Raw genomic sequence first — 19026 nt, 5'->3', positions numbered from 1 at the left:
TTTCTGCCCATCTCCCTGTGCCTCAGTTTCCTCTGTAAAGAAATTATCCACCCCAAGGAACTTTTAAAATCAACTTTATTGAGAGAGAATTTACACACAATAAAATATTGAAAGTGTTCAGTAAATTTTAAGACATATATTCACCACCATATCTAAGATACAGAGCATTTGCAACACTTCAGAAAGTTCTCTTATGCCTCCATGCAGTCAGTCCCTCTTAATAATACAATCTGTCTGCTTCTTTCCATTTCCCAAGCCATGTCCAAGTCCGGGCTAACATGTCTCCCTGTAACTATTGCAGTGGCCTCCTATGTGGTCTCCTTGTGTCTATACTTGATCCATTCCTGTGTTTTTCCATGCTGTGTCGGGTTCATAATTTTAAGACAGCTCATCTAATTTTATCACTACCCACTGTAAACCACCCTTCAGTGTTTGTTTCCTGCTTTGAGGAAAGACCAAAATCATCAATGTAGCCTAAGAGACCCGGAGTGATCTGGCCGCCGCCTGCTTCACAGCGGCATTGCCTGAGGCTGAGATACGTGTGCCCTGCTTCTTACCACTTCCAGGTTTTCACCAACTGTTCCCACTGTCTGGAATTTTCTCTCCTCTGTTTTCCCTCAGTTAATTTCTACTTGTGCTTCAGAATTGAGATCCAGTTTTGCTTTCTCAAGCAAAGCATTTGCCTCTGTAAACATTGCTTCTGATAAGAATGGCATACAGTACCTGGACTGTTTGTGCAAACAATATGGTTTCTACTGAAAACCTGCTTTTCTGGAAGTCTGAAACTTTGGTATGTGCTAGTCAGGAAGTCAGGAGGTGACTAGCCCCCAGTGAAAATCCTGGACACCAAGTCTCCACTGAGCTTCTCTGATAGATAGCATTTCACAGGCCTTGTTGCAATTGATTTTTGGAGGAATTAAGCATACCTGTGTGACTCCAGTAGGAAAGGACTCTTGGAAGCTTGCACTTGGTTTCTTTCCAAGTTCACCCCATGTGTCTTTTCCCCTTGCTAATTGTATTTTATTTTCTTTCACTGTAGTAAGTCTTAGCCATGAGTGTCATTGTATATCAGGTCCTGTGAGTTCTCATGGCCCATCATACAACCTGGATCTGGTTTTAGGAACTGCCAATACTAGCTCCATGAAGCTCTAGCTTTTTGGCTCATCTCTGTAATTCCTGGTGACTAACATTATTTTATAGGTACTGAATATTTCTTGAAAAAGTAATATGGCATGCATTCTATATTAGTCTGTTCTCATGCTACTAATAAAGACATACTCGAGACTGACTAATTTATAAAGGAAAGAGGCTTCAGTCACAGTTCCACATGGCTGGGGAGGCCTCACACTCATGGTGGAAGAGCAAAGGATGTCTTACATGGCGGCAGGCAAGATAGGCTGTGGAGGGGAATTCCTATTTATAAAGCCATCAGATCTCGTGGGACTTATTCACCATCATGAGAACAGCATGGGAAAGACCCACCCCCATGATTCAGTTATCTCCCGTCAGGTCACTTTCATAACACGTGGGAATTATGGGAGCTACAATTTAAGATGAGATTTGGTTGGGGACAGAGACAAACCATATAACATGCACTAAAACTTTCTATAGCTACCATGCCTTCATATCAAAAATATATGCATGACTTAAACAACAAAGTCAAGTAAAAGTAGTCACTCATTCTTGACTTGTAATACCTTGTTGCAGGTACTCCAGGGACATGCTGAAGGCAAAGTATAATTCTTCTTTTTTTTTTTCTTTTTTGAGACAGAGTCTTGCTCTGTCGCCCAGGCTGGAGTGCAGTGGCGCGATCTCGGCTCACTGCAAGCTCCGCCTCCCAGGGCCATTCTCCTGCCTCAGCCTCCCGAGTCGCTGGGACTACAGGCACCCGCCACCACTCCCAGCTATTTTTTTTTTTTTTTTTTTTTGGTATTTTTAGTAGAGATGGGCTGGTCTGGAACTCCTGACCTTGTGATCCACCCGCCTCAGCCTCCCAAAGTGCTGGGATTACAGATGTGAGCCACTATGCCCAGCCAAGGCAAAGTATAATTCTGAGAGCTCCCATATGCAGTTCTCAAGAAAGCTTGCCACTGTCCAAGCAAAAACAGCAATGATATTACAGTAATATTTTGATGATCACTGTATTGCAGAATACGCGACTGCCATCTGTTCTCACTGGACTGGAACAATTAGCTTTAAAAACACAGGTCACCATTCAGAGCTGAAGGGGACACAGCATAGTTTGAAATTCCTTGGTTCGAAATGCTACTTTTGAGGTCTCACCTGGTTGAGGAGATGGTTGCATGACATACATTAGCTGATTTCTGTCAGTGGTTGACATGGAAGTCCCTTAAAAAGGGTGTGGAATGGAAGAGGGGCTGTGGTCGCAGAGAACAGGATTTGCGCACCTGGTGATGAAAGAATAGCGAATGATTGGGAAAGAACCATCATTCTGGCAGAGAAAATGATTTCAGGGTACATGCAGGCATGGGCACAGTAAATTAGGCACTGTTGGAACTGTAAATTGTAACAGCCTTCTTGGAGAAAAAATTGGCAATCTGCAAGTCACAGTCAGATTATAAAATGTGCAGACAAGTGATTCACGTGATCTAGTTCAGAGAAATTTCTCCAAGAAGTGCTCACAGTAGGTTGGGTGTGTTAGGCCATTCTGGCATTGCTACAAAGAAATACCCGGGTGGATCAGGAGATCAGGCGATTGAGACCATCCTGGCTAACACGGTGAAACCCTGTCTCTATTAAAAACACAAAAAGATTAGCTGGGCATGGTGGCACGCACCTGTAGTCCCAGCTACTCAGGAGGCTGAGACAGGAGAATCACTTGAACCTGGGAAGCAGAGGTTGCAGTGAGCCGAGATCGCACCACTGCACTCTAGCCTGGGTGAGAGAGCAAGACTCTGTCTCAAAAAATAAAAAACCCCAAGACTGGGTGATTTATAAAGAAAAGAGGTTTAATTGGCTCACAGTTCTGCAGGCTAAACAGGAAGCATGCTGCTGGCATTTGCCGGGCTTCTAGGGAAGCCTCAGAAAGCTTATAGTCATAACAGAAGGTGAAGGGAGAGCAGGAACTTTACGTACTGAAAGCAAGAAGTGTGGTTGGGGGAGGGGAAGTGGAGGTGCCATACAATTTTAAATGACTAGATCTCACAAGAACTCACTATCATGAAGACAGCACCCAGTCATGAGGGATCTGCCCACATGATCCAAACACCTCCCACCCCCGCTTCCTAGTACTGGGGATTACAGTTCAACATGAGATTTGGTCAGGGACAAATATCCAAACTGTATCAGTGGACAAATTTCCAAATATCAGTGGCTCACCCCTGTTAATCCCGACACTTTGGAGGCTAAGATGGTAGAATCGCTTGAAGCCATGAGTTTGAGACCAGCCAGAGCAGCATAGCAAGGTCCCATCTCTACAAAAAAAAAAAAAATTAGCTGGATGTGGTGTTGCAAGCCTGTAGTCCTAGCTACTTGGGAGGCTGAGTGAGGCATGGGGATTGCTTGAACCCTGGAGATTGAGGCTGCAGTGAGCTATGATTGCACCAGTGCACGCCAGCCTGAGCCACAAAGTAAGAGACCCTGCGTCCAAAAAAAAAAAGTGCCCTAAGTGAGCACAGGATACGATGTGTTTGTTGCTTGACGCTGCATGTCTGGGGTAGTTCAGTTGGTTAGAATTGAAATTATTGGCACTAAACATTAATAAACTGAAGTTGACACATCCGGCTGAACAACTTCCTGCTGTCTTGTCTTCTTTTTTTTAGAGATGTGCAGTTTAGATTTTTAAATTCTTTTGTTTCTATAAACCTCCTCTGTGGACACCAATTTGTCTTCATCTAGTAGATGTTTGTGTTAATGGTTTTTCATTGTAGGAGCCATTAAGCTTCAAGGACGTGGCTGTGGTCTTCACTGAGGAGGAGCTGGGGCTGCTGGACTCTACCCAGAGACAGCTGTACCGAGATGTGATGCTGGAGAATTTCAGGAACCTGCTCTCAGTGGGTGAGAGGAATCCTCCGGGTAATTGGAACTGAACTTCTTGGAGTGTTCTTGTTCCTGGAGAAGAAGATATTTTTGACTTTTTTACACAGGTTAAATCTTATTTTTATAGAACTCGTAGCTCCGGCTGCTATAAAAAATTGCCAGACTGGGTAGCATATAAACAACAGAAGTTTATTTATCAGAGTCTGGAAGGCCTGGTCCGAGATCAGGGTGCCAGCATGGTTGGGTTCTGGTGCGAGCCCTCTGCCAGGGTGCAGATAGCTGACTTCCTTTTGTGTCCTCACATGGCAGAGAAGAGCTCTCTGGGGATCTCTTTTCTAAGGACACTAATTTCTGTTCTGGGGGCTCCACCTTCATGACTTAATTACCTCCCAAAGACCCACCACCTCCTAATGGTATCACATTGGGATTTAGGATTTCAACATAGGAATTTTTGAAGACTGGGGTAACAGGTGGAGAAACTCCAAGAGATGCATCTCCAGGTGAGAACCATGGGGCCTAGAGGTCTTGGAGACAAGAGCCTGGCTGGGCAGTGAGGAGTGAGCTTGCCACACAAGAGGTCCCATTCATCACCCCTTGTGTTGCCTGTGGGTACTGTTGGCAGCATCGTAGATGATTGTTCTGCCACTTCATTTCTTCCGTTCAGTTCCTACCTTCTCATGGTTTCTGTGTGTCTTTCACAGAATATCATACCCAGAATGAGTGAGGGACCTCTGGACTTCCGTCCCTCTAATAGAAACAGCCAGGCAGTAGAAGGCAAGCCAGTGGCAGAGAGACTGTCCCAGAATATTGAGAGTCCTCAAATGAATTTCTCACTTTCTTCTAGTATTATACTAGTCCCTGGTTATAAACAGGTTCTTGTTACTCGAGCCCTAAAAGATAAAAATAGCCAATAAAGAATATCAGAAAACATGGACACAATTTTTAAATCATCCAGAACTATGGTCAATATGCCAGTTTGATCCTTTGCAGCCTGGGATCCAGAGGATGTCAAGGCATAAGTAATGATTGTAAGTCAAATATGTGTGTGTCTTCCTGCCTTAACAGTGTTTTCTGGATTCCTATTGAATCTGCTCACACGAGATGACACAGGTGGTGCACTGTGGAAAATTTGGCACCCTCCTGAAGTATGGCTTACACATACCCAGAGTACAGTCGCTCTGAGACACAGTGCAGGGAGAAGGCCGTGTGGGCTTCCTGCATTTAAATGCCAGCTCCACCACTGCCTCACAGTATGGTGGAATAATGTGCTAGGTTACCTACCCTCTTTCTGACATGGTTTCATCATTAGAAAATGAAGATAATATAATGATTTCTACTTCGATATTATTCTGAGGTTTAAGTCAGTTAATATGTGTACATCATTGGCAGATAGGAAGTGTTACAATTTTGTCAGATATTATTTATATACAGTGTCAGATACAGGATCATACTAGCATTTAGCTTCAAAACTTCTTAATAGGAGCCTCTTCCTGTCATAAACGTAAGTGCTCTAATAGTAATGATACATAAAGCGTAATTTTTCTCTAGGCTATTATTACTTCAAGTCTGAAAGTCTGATGTCCCTGAGCCAGTCTTTTACTAGTTCTCATCTCTGAATTGTCTTTAACCTCATAGGAGACAAGAATGGAAGGGATATGGAATATATTCAAGATGAAGAATTAAGGTTATTTTCACACAAAGAGCTCTCCTCCTGCAAAATCTGGGAAGAGGTGGTGGGTGAATTACCTGGGAGTCAAGACTGTAGAGTAAATCTGCAAGGAAAAGACTTCCAGTTCTCAGGAGATGCTGCTTCCCATCAAGCGTGGGAAGGAGCATCTACACAGTGTTTTCCAATTGAGAATTTCCTGGACAGTCTACAAGGGTATGGGCTTACCGCTTTAGAAAATCAACAGTTTCCAGCCTGGAAAGCTATAAGACCAATCCCCATTCAGGGATCTTGGGCAAAAGCATTTGTGAACCAGTCAGGGGATGTTCAAGAAAGATGTGAAAATCTCAACACAGAAGACACTGTATGTAAATGTAATTGGGATGATTACAGCTTTTGCTGGATGTCTTGTCATGTTGATCACAGATTCCCTGAAATAGACAAGCCATGTGATTGCAATAAATGTAGAAAAGACTGCATTAAAAACTCTGTACTTCATCACAATAACCCTGGAGAGAATGGCTTGAAAAGTAACGAATATGGAAATGGCTTCAGGGACGATTCAGACCTTCCCCCCCATCCAAGGGTACCTTTGAAAAAGAAAGGTAAGGACTTGAGGCAGAGTTCCTATCTTAACAGACATCAAAGAATTCCCACAGGAGAGAAATCTGTTAAGAGTCTTGAGAACAGGCACATACACAACCACCCCAGAGCCCCTGTGGGAGACATGCTCTATAGATGTGATATCTGTGGAAAGGATTTCAGGTATAAATCGGTTCTTCTTATTCATCAAGGGGTGCACACAGGAAGGAGACCTTATAAATGTGAGGAGTGTGGGAAGGCGTTTGGTCGAAGTTCAAACCTGCTTGTCCATCAGAGGGTCCACACTGGAGAGAAACCGTATAAATGCAGCGAGTGTGGGAAGGGCTTCAGTTACAGCTCAGTGCTTCAGGTCCATCAAAGGCTGCACACAGGGGAGAAGCCCTACATCTGCAGCGAGTGTGGCAAAGGCTTCTGTGTGAAGTATGCACTCCTCAAGCACCAGCACGTTCACTCTGGAGAAAAGCCCTACACCTGTGTCGAGTGTGGAAAGGGATTCAGCTGCAGCTCCAACCTCAGCAGTCATCAGAAGACGCACACTGGTGAGCGGCCCTACCAGTGTGACAAGTGTGGCAAAAGTTTCCGTCACAACTCGTACCTTCAAGCTCACCAGAGAGTTCACATGGGGCAGCATCTGTACGAATGCAATGTGTGTGGTAAGAGTTTCATTTACAATTCAGGGCTTCTCACCCATCAGAGACTGCACACAGGAGAGAAACCCTACAAATGCGAATGCGGGAAGGGCTTTGGCCGGCGCTCCGACCTCCACATCCATCAGAGGGTCCACACAGGAGAGAAACCCTATAAATGTGGTGAGTGTGGGAAGGGCTTCCGGCGGAATTCGGACGTTCACAACCACCAGTGGGTCCACACGGGAGAGAGGCCCTACATATGTGATGTGTGTGGGAGGGGTTTCATCTACAGCTCCGACCTCCTTAACCATCAGAGAGCCCACACTGGAGAGAAGCCCTATAAATGTGCTGAGTGTGGCAAAGGCTTCAGTTACAGCTCAGGGCTTCTCATTCACCACAGAGTCCACACTAGTGAGAAACCTTTCAGATGCCAAGAGTGCGGAAAGGGCTTTAGGTGCACGTCAAGCCTTCACAAACATCAGCGAGTCCACACGGGGAAAAAGCCCTATACGTGTGATTGGTGTGGCAAGGGATTCAGTTATGGCTCTAATCTTCGCACCCACCAGAGGTTGCACACGGGAGAGAAACCCTACACTTGTTATGAATGTGGGAAGGGTTTCAGTTACGGCTCAGGTCTCATTAGTCACAAGAGAGTTCACACTGGTGAGAAGCCATACAGATGTCACGTGTGTGGGAAGTGCTATAGTCAGCGCTCACATCTTCAAGGTCATCAGAGGGTCCACACTGGTGAGAAACCCTATAAATGTGAGGAGTGTGGGAAGGGCTTTGGCCGCAGCTCCTGTCTTCATGTTCATCAGAGAGTCCACACTGGAGAGAAGCCCTATACATGTGATGTGTGTGGGAAAGGCTTCAGGTACAACTCAGGGCTGCGGAACCACCAGAGAGTGCATTTAGATGAGAACCCTTATAAATAGATGTACATAGAGGTTTCCATCTGGGACCTGGGGCTTTCTGTCCATCTGAGAGCCAACACAGGAGAAAAACCACAGGAAAGTGACATGTAGGAGGGCTATAGGAGAAACTGATGATTTTACATTTATCTCATAGTCTGCATAGGAAGGGAAGACCTGGAAGTGTGATAAGTAAGCACTTCAGTTACAAATTTCAGTGTTTAAGAGTCTGTTGTGCAGCAGAGCAGGCTTTAAAGAAACAATGCAGCAGTGGTTTCACTAAAAATCCTCACTTTCATCAGAATCTGCCTGGGAGGGAGCTTTTACAATGTACATGTGGTGAGAATGTATCCAAGGTGTCAATTATGGACAGATTCTTTGTGTGCGTTGTATAGCTATATCAATAGGACAGTGTAGGAACAAGTTTTCACCTTCCTAAAACCAGTGTGGTACATACCTTATAAAGATCACTTTATAAAAACAAAAAGGTAACATTAACAGTTATTGAAACAAGTCACTCTGAGAAGACCAGGAAGAGTCCTCTTAGCAGATCTGTGTGTGTCTCACATTTTTATTATGTTTTTGTGACTGTATTTTATCTCGTAGGTAAGCTTTACAGCTCTCAGAGGTGTTGTAGTAAACTGCAGAAATAGTTTACTTTCCAGGTTTTTTGTTTTTTTTTTTTTGAGACGGAGTCTCGCTGTGTCGCCCAGGCTGGAGTGCAGTGGCCGGATCTCAGCTCACTGCAAGCTCCGCCTCCCGGGTTCACGCCATTCTCCTGCCTCAGCCTCCCAAGTAGCTGAGACTACAGGCGCCCGCCACCACGCCCGGCTAGTTTTTTTTTTTTGTATTTTTAGTAGAGACGGGGTTTCACCATGTTAGCCAGGATAGTCTCGATCTCCTGACCTCGTGATCCACCCGCCTCGGCCTCCCAAAGTGCTGGGATTACAGGCTTGAGCCACCGCGCCCGGCCTACTTTCCAGGTTTAAAAAACAAAATCTGGCGTTGCATTGAGTTATTAATTACATTTATTTATTTATTGGCATTGCATTGAATTTATAGGTTAATTTTGAAAGAACGTGGCATCTTTGAAATGCTGATTTTTTTTTTTTTCACTTAAATGACTTTTTCGGCCGGGCGCGGTGGCTCAAGCCTGTAATCCCAGCACTTTGGGAGGCCGAGACGGGCGGATCACGAGGTCAGGAGTTCGAGACCATCCTGGCTAACACGGTGAAACCCCGTCTCTACTAAAAAATACAAAAAAAACTAGCCGGGCGAGGTGGCGGGTGCCTGTAGTCCCGGCTACTCGGGAGGCTGAGGCAGGAGAATGGCGTAAAAACCCGGGAGGCAGAGCTTGCAGTGAGCTGAGATCCGGCCACTGCACTCCAGCCTGGGCGACACAGCGAGACTCCGTCTCAAAAAAAAAAAAAAAAAAAATGACTTTTTCCCACTGATAGTATTTTATATGGTCCCTTAGTAATATTTCTTAGAGATGGTTAAAAATAGGTTCTGAGTCATCTTAAGCATATTTCTAGGAATTTGTTTTATTGCTGTCATGAATATAATGGTTTTGCTCCAGTTCATTTCATAGTTTAATGTATCAAATATTAGATATCTTAAAAATCACAAATGCCATTTCACCCTAAAGTAGTAAAATTAGCAGTAGTAAAATAGAATCATCAAATCCCCCATCAGTGGGGGGGGTTGTGGAAACATGCAGTCTGATATGGTTTGGCTCTGTGCCCCACCCAAATCTCATCTCAAATTTTAATCCCCATGTGTCAGAGGAGGGCCTTGGTCAGAGATGATTGAATCACGAAGGCAGATGTCTCCCTTGCTGTTCTCATGATAGTGAGTTCTCATGAGACCGATGGTTTTAAGGTGTAGCCCTTCCTCGCTGTCTCCTTCCTGCCCCCCTTGTGAAGAAGGTCCTTATTTCTCCTTTGCATTCAGCTGTGACTGTAAGTTTTTGGAGGCCTCCCCAGCCATGTGGAACTGTGAGTCAATTAAACCTCTTTCCTTTATAAATTACCCAGTCTCAGGTAGTTCTTTATAGCAGTGCAAAAATGGACTTATTTTTGCAAAAATGGACAAGATAAGTCTTATGTACTTATTGGTAAGAGAGAAAATGGGTGCACTGTTTTTGAAAGAATTTGTTAACATATCAGTTCAATTTCTATAACCTTTGATTGAAGTGGCAGTAAATAGGTGGAGTTTTTTAAAGGTTTTTTTTTTTTTAAGTAGCAAATGTTAATATTTCCAGTTTCCATTGGTAGGAAATTTTTTAAAATAAGTTCAGGCATATGTATGCAACGGAAAGCCATTAGAAATCTCCAGGCACACAGATAATGACGATGAAGGTTGCTCGTGAACTGTTTAGTGAACCAGGAGAGGTTTAGAACAATTATAGCACGACCCCATTTTGTTAATATGTTTTTCTATTTGTATGTTTAGAGCAACAGAGAAAAAAATACTTATGAGAGGTCACTATCATAACTAATCTCTAGTGGTGGGATTCTGAATGTATAATACATACATTGTACTTTTGTGTATTTTACTTTGTAACAAAGTATCTTTCAGTTTTATAATAACAGTAAAGCTATTTTTAAAAAATTATCCTGATGGAACAATCCGTTATGATTAAAGATTCATGTTGTAACCTCTACAACTTTTTTGGCTTTTTCTCCTGTTCACCCAACTCCCTGTACCAAAGATAAGGCATACAAATGAGTGATGTGAATACTCTCAGAGGGTACATCATTTTTGCTGACTGGTAGGAGATGAGGCCATCTAGATAATTAGGAGCCACGGTGTATCCATTTTGCAGTCCTGCCTTCTTGGACTAGTGAGCTCACGAGCCTGGTTTTGTAGAGGGCAGCACATCATCATGTGTTCCTCCAGGATAACCTGTCTTGGTGACTCAGGAAACCTGGGTCTGCTCTGGTCTGAGCCCTCTGCTGCCTGGAGCTGCCAAAGAGAGAAGACGTGTCAGGAGGTGGGGAACAGGTACTTTATATCTAACTAAAGAACATAACCAAAGTATTTACTGTGGGAAATAAGGTTTCGGAAGAGGGCAAGGGGCAGGGATAAAAAGTAATTTATGGAACTGCAGCAGGGTCACTCGGGATGTAGGATTTCATGGCCAATAGAACAAACGCAGACACCATCCCCATCCCTCCTACCTCAAAGTTTGTGGCTGAAAAGTTTAACTCATTCTGTATTCCCTGAGGTTGTCAGCAGACTCCTCAAATTCTAGGCAGTATCTCCCCCAATGTTCTAGAGGCAGCTGTCAAATGTTGGCAGGAGCTGCAGTCATCTGAATGCTGGACTGGGGCCTGCAAGTTCTGCTCCCAAGATCACTTCAGGCAGGAGCCTCTCAGTTCCTTGCTGGCTGTTAACAGAAGTCTGTTTCTGACCTTGTGGGCTTCCCAGGGCTAAAGGCCTTCATCATGCAGCAAGTGACATCCCCCAGAGTAAGTAATCAGAGAGAAGAGAGCAAGCTGGAAGCCAGGGTGCCTTTTATGACCCAATTTCTTAAGTCATCATCACTTCCGCTATATTCATGAGGAGTCACTAAGTCTAGGCTACACGTACGGGGAGGGGTCACATCTTAAAACCACAGCACCTGTGTAATCATGGGAGACTAATGTGGATGGAATGGTCACGCCAACAGTGGGTCTGCCTTGTGCACTTGTGATGTCTCTTTTCTACTTCAGGGTCTGCAGTCCTTGAGGTCTCACTGGGTTGCCTAAAGTTTACTCAGGTGCCAACCAGCTGCTAGGATTTCAGTGGCAATAAGGTATACAGACAGTTAAGGAGAGAAAGCTGCAACTGTTGTGCAGTGGGTTGCTGTGGGGGTGGAATTCAGTGCTTTCTATGAGATAAAATGAGGCGTTACTCTGGTGTCATTTTTTTTAATGCTCTATGGTAGAAAGGTTAATACAAGTTTAAGGGAATTTGCAGAGTTGTAAAAGCAGCCTGTCTGTGGGGACAACATTGGAAATAAAATCTGGTAGTACATAGATATTAAGCAAGTTTTCGCTAACTGGAGTGGGTTGGTAGGGGAGATGGGTCTGGTCAGAATCTAAGGTTCATGCTGATAGTAACATTGTATCTTGCCAACAAGTTGATGATGTGGACTTGTTGGCATTACTTGTTTGGTAAGGTGGGTTCAGATACAAAGGACACCAATATCCCAGAAGCATTTGTGGATCTAAACAAGTTGCAACTATACTTCAGGACAGTCGTCAGCCTGAATACACATATCTCAAGTATAATAAGGGCGTTGTGAAGTAACAGTATGCCTTCAAAATGAAGCATGCCAAGTTAGCAAGGGAATCTCCCAGCAACCATTAGGATGAGACAGTTTGATGGGAGGTCAGAACTTAAATTCAGCTTAGCTATACTTGAGGGATCTCGTGCATCCAGATGTGTTGCTAAGAATACCGAAAACACCTCAGCCTGTTGCACTGAACCCTGGAGTCACAGCATAACATGGGATTGTGCAATCTGGCCATCAGGAGTGACTGCATGTCACATTCAGCCTCTCGAATGGCTATTATTGACATTTGGCCAGTCAATAGATACTATGTCAGACCCTATTTTAACCACTAAGAGTTCAGCCATTAAGAATCATGCTTCTCCATAATCTGGGCATGGGGCCCTGCATGCAGCTGTCACAGGCAGGCAGCATGCAGAGCAGAAAGGCAGATCATGAAGTCGTACTGACCTGGGTTTAAGTCTGAGATCCGCCATTCCTTTCTTCATCTCTAAAACAGAATCACAGTCTCTGCTTCACATAGAAATGTGATGTATTCACCCAATACATTTTTCACTCTTTTTCCTTTTACCAACGGGGTAGGTTTGTGTGCTTCCTTCAGGCCTGTTGAATGAAGCCTCCATCTAGTCCCAAAAAGACTTGGTTCCTTCTGGATGGAACACTTGGGAAGGCAGTGCACCCCTCCCCCAAAACTTGGTCCCATGCATCTCTTCACCTGTACCGTTCTGCAATTTCCTTCAGAATCAACTGCTAAACATAAGTGTTTCCCTGAGTCCTGTCAGCTGCTCTAGGCAGATTAATGGAATTCAAAAAGGAAATGGTGGTGGAATTCTGATTTCTAGCCGGCCTGTCAGAAGCACAGGTCAAACAACCAGGGGCATGCCACTGTTTTCAATGTTTTCATTTTGAAAAGTCGTTTTAGACACAGGGTCTCTGTGCAATCGTCCTGAATCGACCCCGAGTAGCCAGGACCACAGGGGCACACCACCGTGCCTGACTGTTCACCCATTTTTCCATTATTCATTTTTCCCCCATTTTGTGTTGTGTAGCTACTGTCTGTCATGTGTTCAGGATAATTTTCTCCAATAATTTGATCTCTGTTCTTCCTTTAATATATGATCAAATTCATAGACCTGACCTCAGTGCATGTAGGTTGAGAGGCACGATTTCAACCAAAAATTGGTCCTTCCCTTTTTCGGTTTGAGACTTTATTTCACCACTTGTTTCCTTAAGAATGTCTGCATGTTGCTAGGACTTTATTTCTTCCTTTGGAACCAAAACTTGGTCTGTCACTTCTTTGGTTTGAGACTTTATTTCACTCCTAGTGTCTTGTAAATATGCATATTTCTAGGACTTAATTTCTCTTTTTCCTAATGCAAATTACCCATATGTTTAAGATAATAATTGGCTTATGTTAAATGCAAGCCCCCTTCCTACATCAACCACCTCTCCCTTAATTTCATTTCTCTCCCAAAATAACCATCAGTTTCACCTCTGTTGTTTCAGATCAGCTTCTATATATTCACATGCATATTTGTGTACAGATAGAGCACAGATAGAGTGTGACAGTTTTTGTTTGCTTTCACTTAGATGGTGCCATATTGACTAGATATTCTGCACCTTAGTTTTGTTTACATTGTCTCAGAGTTATTTCCATGTTCATATATATTAGTTACCTTATTTTTTTTGGGCATAGTATTCTATACTATGGATCTATCAAGTTAATAAACTGCTATAAACAGGGTATCACCACTGATCCCACAGAAATACAAACTATCATCAGAGAATATTATAAATACCTCTACACAAATAAACTAGAAAATCTAGAAGAAATGGATAAATTCCTGGACACATACACCCTCCCAAGACTAAACCAGGAAGAAGTTGAATCCCCAAGTAGATCAATAACAATTTCTGAAATTAAGGCAGTAATTAATAGTCTACCAACAAAAATGCCCAGGACCAGGTGGATTCACAGCCGAATTCTACTGAATTCTACAAAGAAGAGCTAGTACCATTCCTTCTGAAACTATTCCAAACAATAGAAAAAGAGGGATTCCTTCCTAACTCATGTTATGAGGCCAGCATCATCCTCATACCAAAACCTGGCAGAGATACAACAAGAAAATAACATTTCAGGCCAATATCCCTGATGAACATCAATATGGAAATTCTCAATAAAATACTGGCAAACCAAAATCAGCAGCACATCAAAAAGTTTATCAACCACGATCAAGTTGGCTTCATCCATAGGATGCAAGGCTGGTTCAACATATGCAAATCAATAAACATCCATCACATAAACAGAACCAATGACAAAAACCACATGATTATCTCAATAGATGCAGAAGAGGTCCTTGATAAAATTCAATCTCCCTTATGCTAAAAAAAACTATCAATAAACTAGGTATTGATGGAACATACGTCAAAATAATGAGAGATATTTATGACAAACCCATAGCCAATATCATATGAAATGAGCAAAAGCTGGAAGCATTCCCTTTGAAAACCAGAACAAGACAAGGATGCCCTCTCTCACCACTCCTATTCAACACAGTATTGGAAGTTCTGGCTGGGGCAACCAGGCAAGAGAAAGAAATAAAGCATATTCAAATAGGAAGAGAGGAAGTCAAATTGTTCCCGTTTGCATACAACATAATTGTATATTTAGGAAACCCCATCATCTCAGCCCAAAAATTCCTTAAGCTGATAAGCAACTTCAGCAGTCTCCTCAGGATACAAAATCAATGTGCAAAATTCACAAGCATTCTTATACACCAACAATAGACAAGCAGAGAGCCAAATCATGAGTGAACTCCCATTCACAATTGCTACAAAGAGAATAAAATACCTAGGAATAACACTTACAAGGGATGTGAAGGACCTCTTCAAGAACTACAAACAGCTGCCCAAGGAAATGAGAACATAAACAAATGGAAAAACACTCCATGCTCATGGATAGGAAGAATTAGTATCATGAAAATGGCCACCATACTGCCTAAAGTAATTTATAGATTCAATGCTATTCCCATCAAGCTACCAGTGACTTTCTTCGCAGAATTAGAAAAACTACTTTAAATTTCATATGGAACCAAAAAAGAGCCCGTAGAGCCAAGACAATCCTAAGCAAAAAAAAAAAAAAAAAAAAAAAAAAAAACCAAAGCTAGAGGAGGCATCACGCTACCTGACTTCAAAATATACTACAAGGCTACAGTAACCAAAACAGCATGGTATTGACACCAAAACAGATATATAGACCAATGGGACAGAACAGAGACCTCAAAAATAACACTACACATCTACAACCATCTGATCTTTGACAAACCTGCCAAAAACAAACAATGGGGAAAAGATCCCTATTTAATAAATGATGCTGGGAAAACGGGCTAGCCATGTGCAGAAAATAGAAACTGAAACCCTTCCTTACACCTTATACAAAAATTAACTCAAGATTGGTTAAAGACTTAAATGTAAAACCCCAAACCATAAAAACCCTAGAAATAAACCTAGGCAGTACCATTCAGGACACAGGCATGGGCAAAGACTTCATGACTAAAACACCGACAGCAATTGCAACAAAAGCCAAAACTGACAGGTGGGATCTAATCAAAGAGCTTCTGCACAGCAGAAGAAACTATCAACAGAGTGATCAGGCAACCTACAGAATGGGAGAAAATTGTTGCAAGCTACCCATCTGACAAGGGTCTAATATCCAGAATCTTCAAGGAACTTAAACTTACAAGAAAAAACAAGCCCATCAAAAAGTGGGCAAGAGATATGAACAAACACTTCTCAAAAGAAGACATTTATGCAGCCAGCAAACATATGAAAGAAAGCTCATCATCACTTGTCATTAGAGAAATGCAAATCAAAACCACAATTAGATACAATCTGATGACAGTTAGAATGGCAATCATTAAAAAGTCAGGAAACAACAGATGCTGGAGAGAATGTGGAGAAATAGAAACGCTTTTACACTCTTGGTGGGAGTGTAGTTTAGTTCAACCACTGTGGAAGACAGTATGGCAATTTCACAAGGATCTAGAACCAGAAATACCGTTTGACTCAGCAATCCCATTACTGGGTACATACTCAAAGGATTATAAATCACTCTATGATAAAGACGCATGCACATGTATGTTTACTGCAGCACTATTCACAATAGCAAAGACTTGGAACCAACCCAAATGTCCATCAATCATAGACTGGATAAAGAAAATATGGCGTATATACACCATGGAATACTAAGCAGCTATAAAAAAGAATGAGTTCATATCCTTTGCAGGGACATTGATAAAGCTCAAAACCATCAATCTCAGCAAACTAACACAGGAACAGAAAACCAAACACCGCATCTTCTCACTCATAAGTGGGAGTTGAACAATGAGAACATATGGGCACTGGGAAGGGAACATCACACATCGGGGCCTGTTGGTGGGTGGAGGGCAAGGAGAGGGATAGCATTAGTAGAAATATCTAATGTAGATAATGGGTTGATGCTTGCAGCAAATCACCATGGCACATGTATACCTATGTAACCTGCACATTCTGCATATGTATCCCCGAATTTAAAGCAAAATAAATTTCAAAAAAAAAAAAAAAAAGACTAAAAGCCAGAGTCCTTCCATTGGTTTACAAGATGGTGTATCATCTGGCTCCCATTTACCTGACTTCATCTCCTGCTGCTCTCACTCACTCTGTCATGCAAGCCTAACAACACACAGTAGTCACCTAACAAATACGTGTTGAAGAAGCTATGCAGTCCCTCCCCTCTAAGCTTGTAGCTGGGTCTGAAGATGAGAAACCACAGTATAGTGCGATGATAAGAGAGGTGCCAGACACAGTGAGGACCTAATATAGTGGGGGATATCAAAGAAGGCTTCTTGGAGAAAATATCTAACCAGAGACCTGAGGATAACAATAATAACAACAACAACACACAGTCTTCAAACTCTTTAGCATGACCTGCAAGATTCTTCAGCATTGGGCCCACAGTGATGTTTCCAGCATCATTTTGGCCACTCTTCCCTGTGATCCCGGTGCTCTGGTCCCTAGCCTAGTGCTTCCTATCATTTCATTGGACCACAGTATTTTCCACAGTCTGTATTTCTATTAAATAAGGATAATAATTCTTATTTGAAAAGCTGAAAGAAATAAGCCTTCTTTCTTTGACACAGACATAGCTATTTGAATAAAGCTCACAGCCCATTGCATGGTGTGGGCGGCAAGCCACCCAGGTGCCGAGGCAAGAGACTGAGGGCATGAGCTGTTCCACTATAATACAATATATAAAATAAGAATATGTATACTAGATATAGATAATGGATGTGATTATATATGAATATCAATCATTAGTTTGTAGCAATTACTCTTTATTCCAGTATTATAATAATACTCGCTCTACAATTATAACCTAGGAAACACCAGGCCATACAGAGATAGGGGCTGAGGGGACATAGTGAGAAGTGACCAGAAGACAAGAGTGCGAGCCTTCTGCTGTGCCCAGACAGGACCACCAGAGGGCTCCTTAGTCAAGCGGTAATGCCAGTGTCTGGGAAGACGCCCGTTGCCAAGCGGACTGTGGTCTAGCGGTAGCGTCAGTGTCCAGTAAACACACCCGCTACTTAGCAGACCGGGAAAGGGCGTCTCCCTTTCCCCAGGGGGAGTTTAGAGAAGACTCTACTCCTCCACCTCTTGTGGAAGACCTGACATCAGTCAGGCCCACCCGCAGTTATCCGGAGGCCTAACCGTATCCCTGTGATGCTGTGCTTCAGTGGTCATGCTCCTAGTGTGCCTTCATGTTCCATCCTGTACACCTGGCTCTGCCTTCTAGATAGCAGTAGCAAATTACTGAAAGTACTAAAAGTCTCTGATATGCAGAAATAATGGTGTAAGCTATCTCTCTCTTCTCTCTCTCTCTCTCTGCCTCCGCTGCCAGGCCGGGAAGGGCCCCCTGTCCAATGGATACGTGACCCATGTGACCTTACCTATCATTGGAGATGGCTCACACTGCTTACCCTGCCACTTTGCCTTGTATCCAATAAATATCAGCGCAGCCCAGCATTCGGGGCCACTCCCAGTCTCTGTGTCTTGGTGGTAGTGGTCCCCCAGGCCCAGCTGCCTTTTCTTTTATCTCTTTGTCTCGTGTCTTTATTTCTACAATCTCTCGTCTCTGCACATGGGGAGAGAAACCCACCGACCCTGTGGGGCCGGACTCTACAACATGGCATGTAGAACATTTCCAATAAACTACTATCATTACAATCATTCATCCATCCCAGCAGTAACCCAGGAATGTAGAAACTCATTCATTTAATAAATACATTTTCAGGGTCTATCGACATCTTAGACACTACAAGAAACAGTAGGGATACAGCAGTAAATAAGTACAAGGGCTTTTTCTTATGGTGCTTGTGTTCTGGTGGGTAAACCAGTCTACAGATGAGGCGACCTTTCATTGAAAAAAGGACTATGAAGAAAATGAAGCAAACATGACAGATTCCGGTGTTTCAGGGAGAATGTAACACGTGAAATATACGCACCAGCAGTGGGAGGGGCAGCATTAAGCAGGTGGTCAGGGACAGTCTCTAAAAGCTGCATGGAAATAATCAGCTGTGCAAAGATCTGAGATGAAAAGAGTTGAGAAGGAAGTCCAATTGCAAAGGCCCTGACTTCTACTTCTACTACAAAGGCCCTAAACAGATCTTACTTGTTAAGTTTCTTTACCTTTTTAAGCTTCAGCATTCTCATCTGTGACATGAGGCTAATAAAAACGAACAGCATTGCTCACAAAATACAATAGCATGATATTTATTCATCCAAATATTTATTCACAGGGTACTTTATGCCAGGCATCGGTCCAGGCAACAGGTACACAGTAATGAAAGCGTCATCATGATAATCATGATACTTGGTATATACTAAGCAGTCAGTTATACA

At 42.9% G+C, this 19026-nt stretch overlaps 1 protein-coding gene across 4 annotated transcripts in view; it reads left to right on the top strand.

Moving 5' to 3' along the window:
• ZNF229 (zinc finger protein 229) overlaps window positions 1–18447 on the top strand; it is a 32723-nt gene extending 14276 nt beyond the window's left edge. Inside the window, exons 4-6 of one of the 4 annotated variants that reach the window (XM_077983256.1) lie at window positions 3891–4035; window positions 5635–7077; window positions 18026–18447. In XM_077983256.1, coding sequence (XP_077839382.1) covers window positions 3891–4035; window positions 5635–7077; window positions 18026–18321 — 1884 coding nt within the window. In that variant the 3' untranslated portion in view covers window positions 18322–18447. Of the gene's footprint in view, window positions 1–3890; window positions 4036–5634; window positions 8686–9689; window positions 10472–18025 lie in introns of those variants that run through there. The other 3 variants (XM_077983254.1, XM_077983255.1, XM_015124226.3) reach the window with 3 other exon arrangements.
• The last annotated feature ends 579 nt before the right edge of the window (window positions 18448–19026 follow it).

Source organism: Macaca mulatta, chromosome 19, assembly GCF_049350105.2.
Source record: "Macaca mulatta isolate MMU2019108-1 chromosome 19, T2T-MMU8v2.0, whole genome shotgun sequence".
NCBI lineage: Eukaryota > Metazoa > Chordata > Mammalia > Primates > Cercopithecidae > Macaca > Macaca mulatta.
This window is presented reverse-complemented; position numbering and strand designations above follow the sequence as displayed.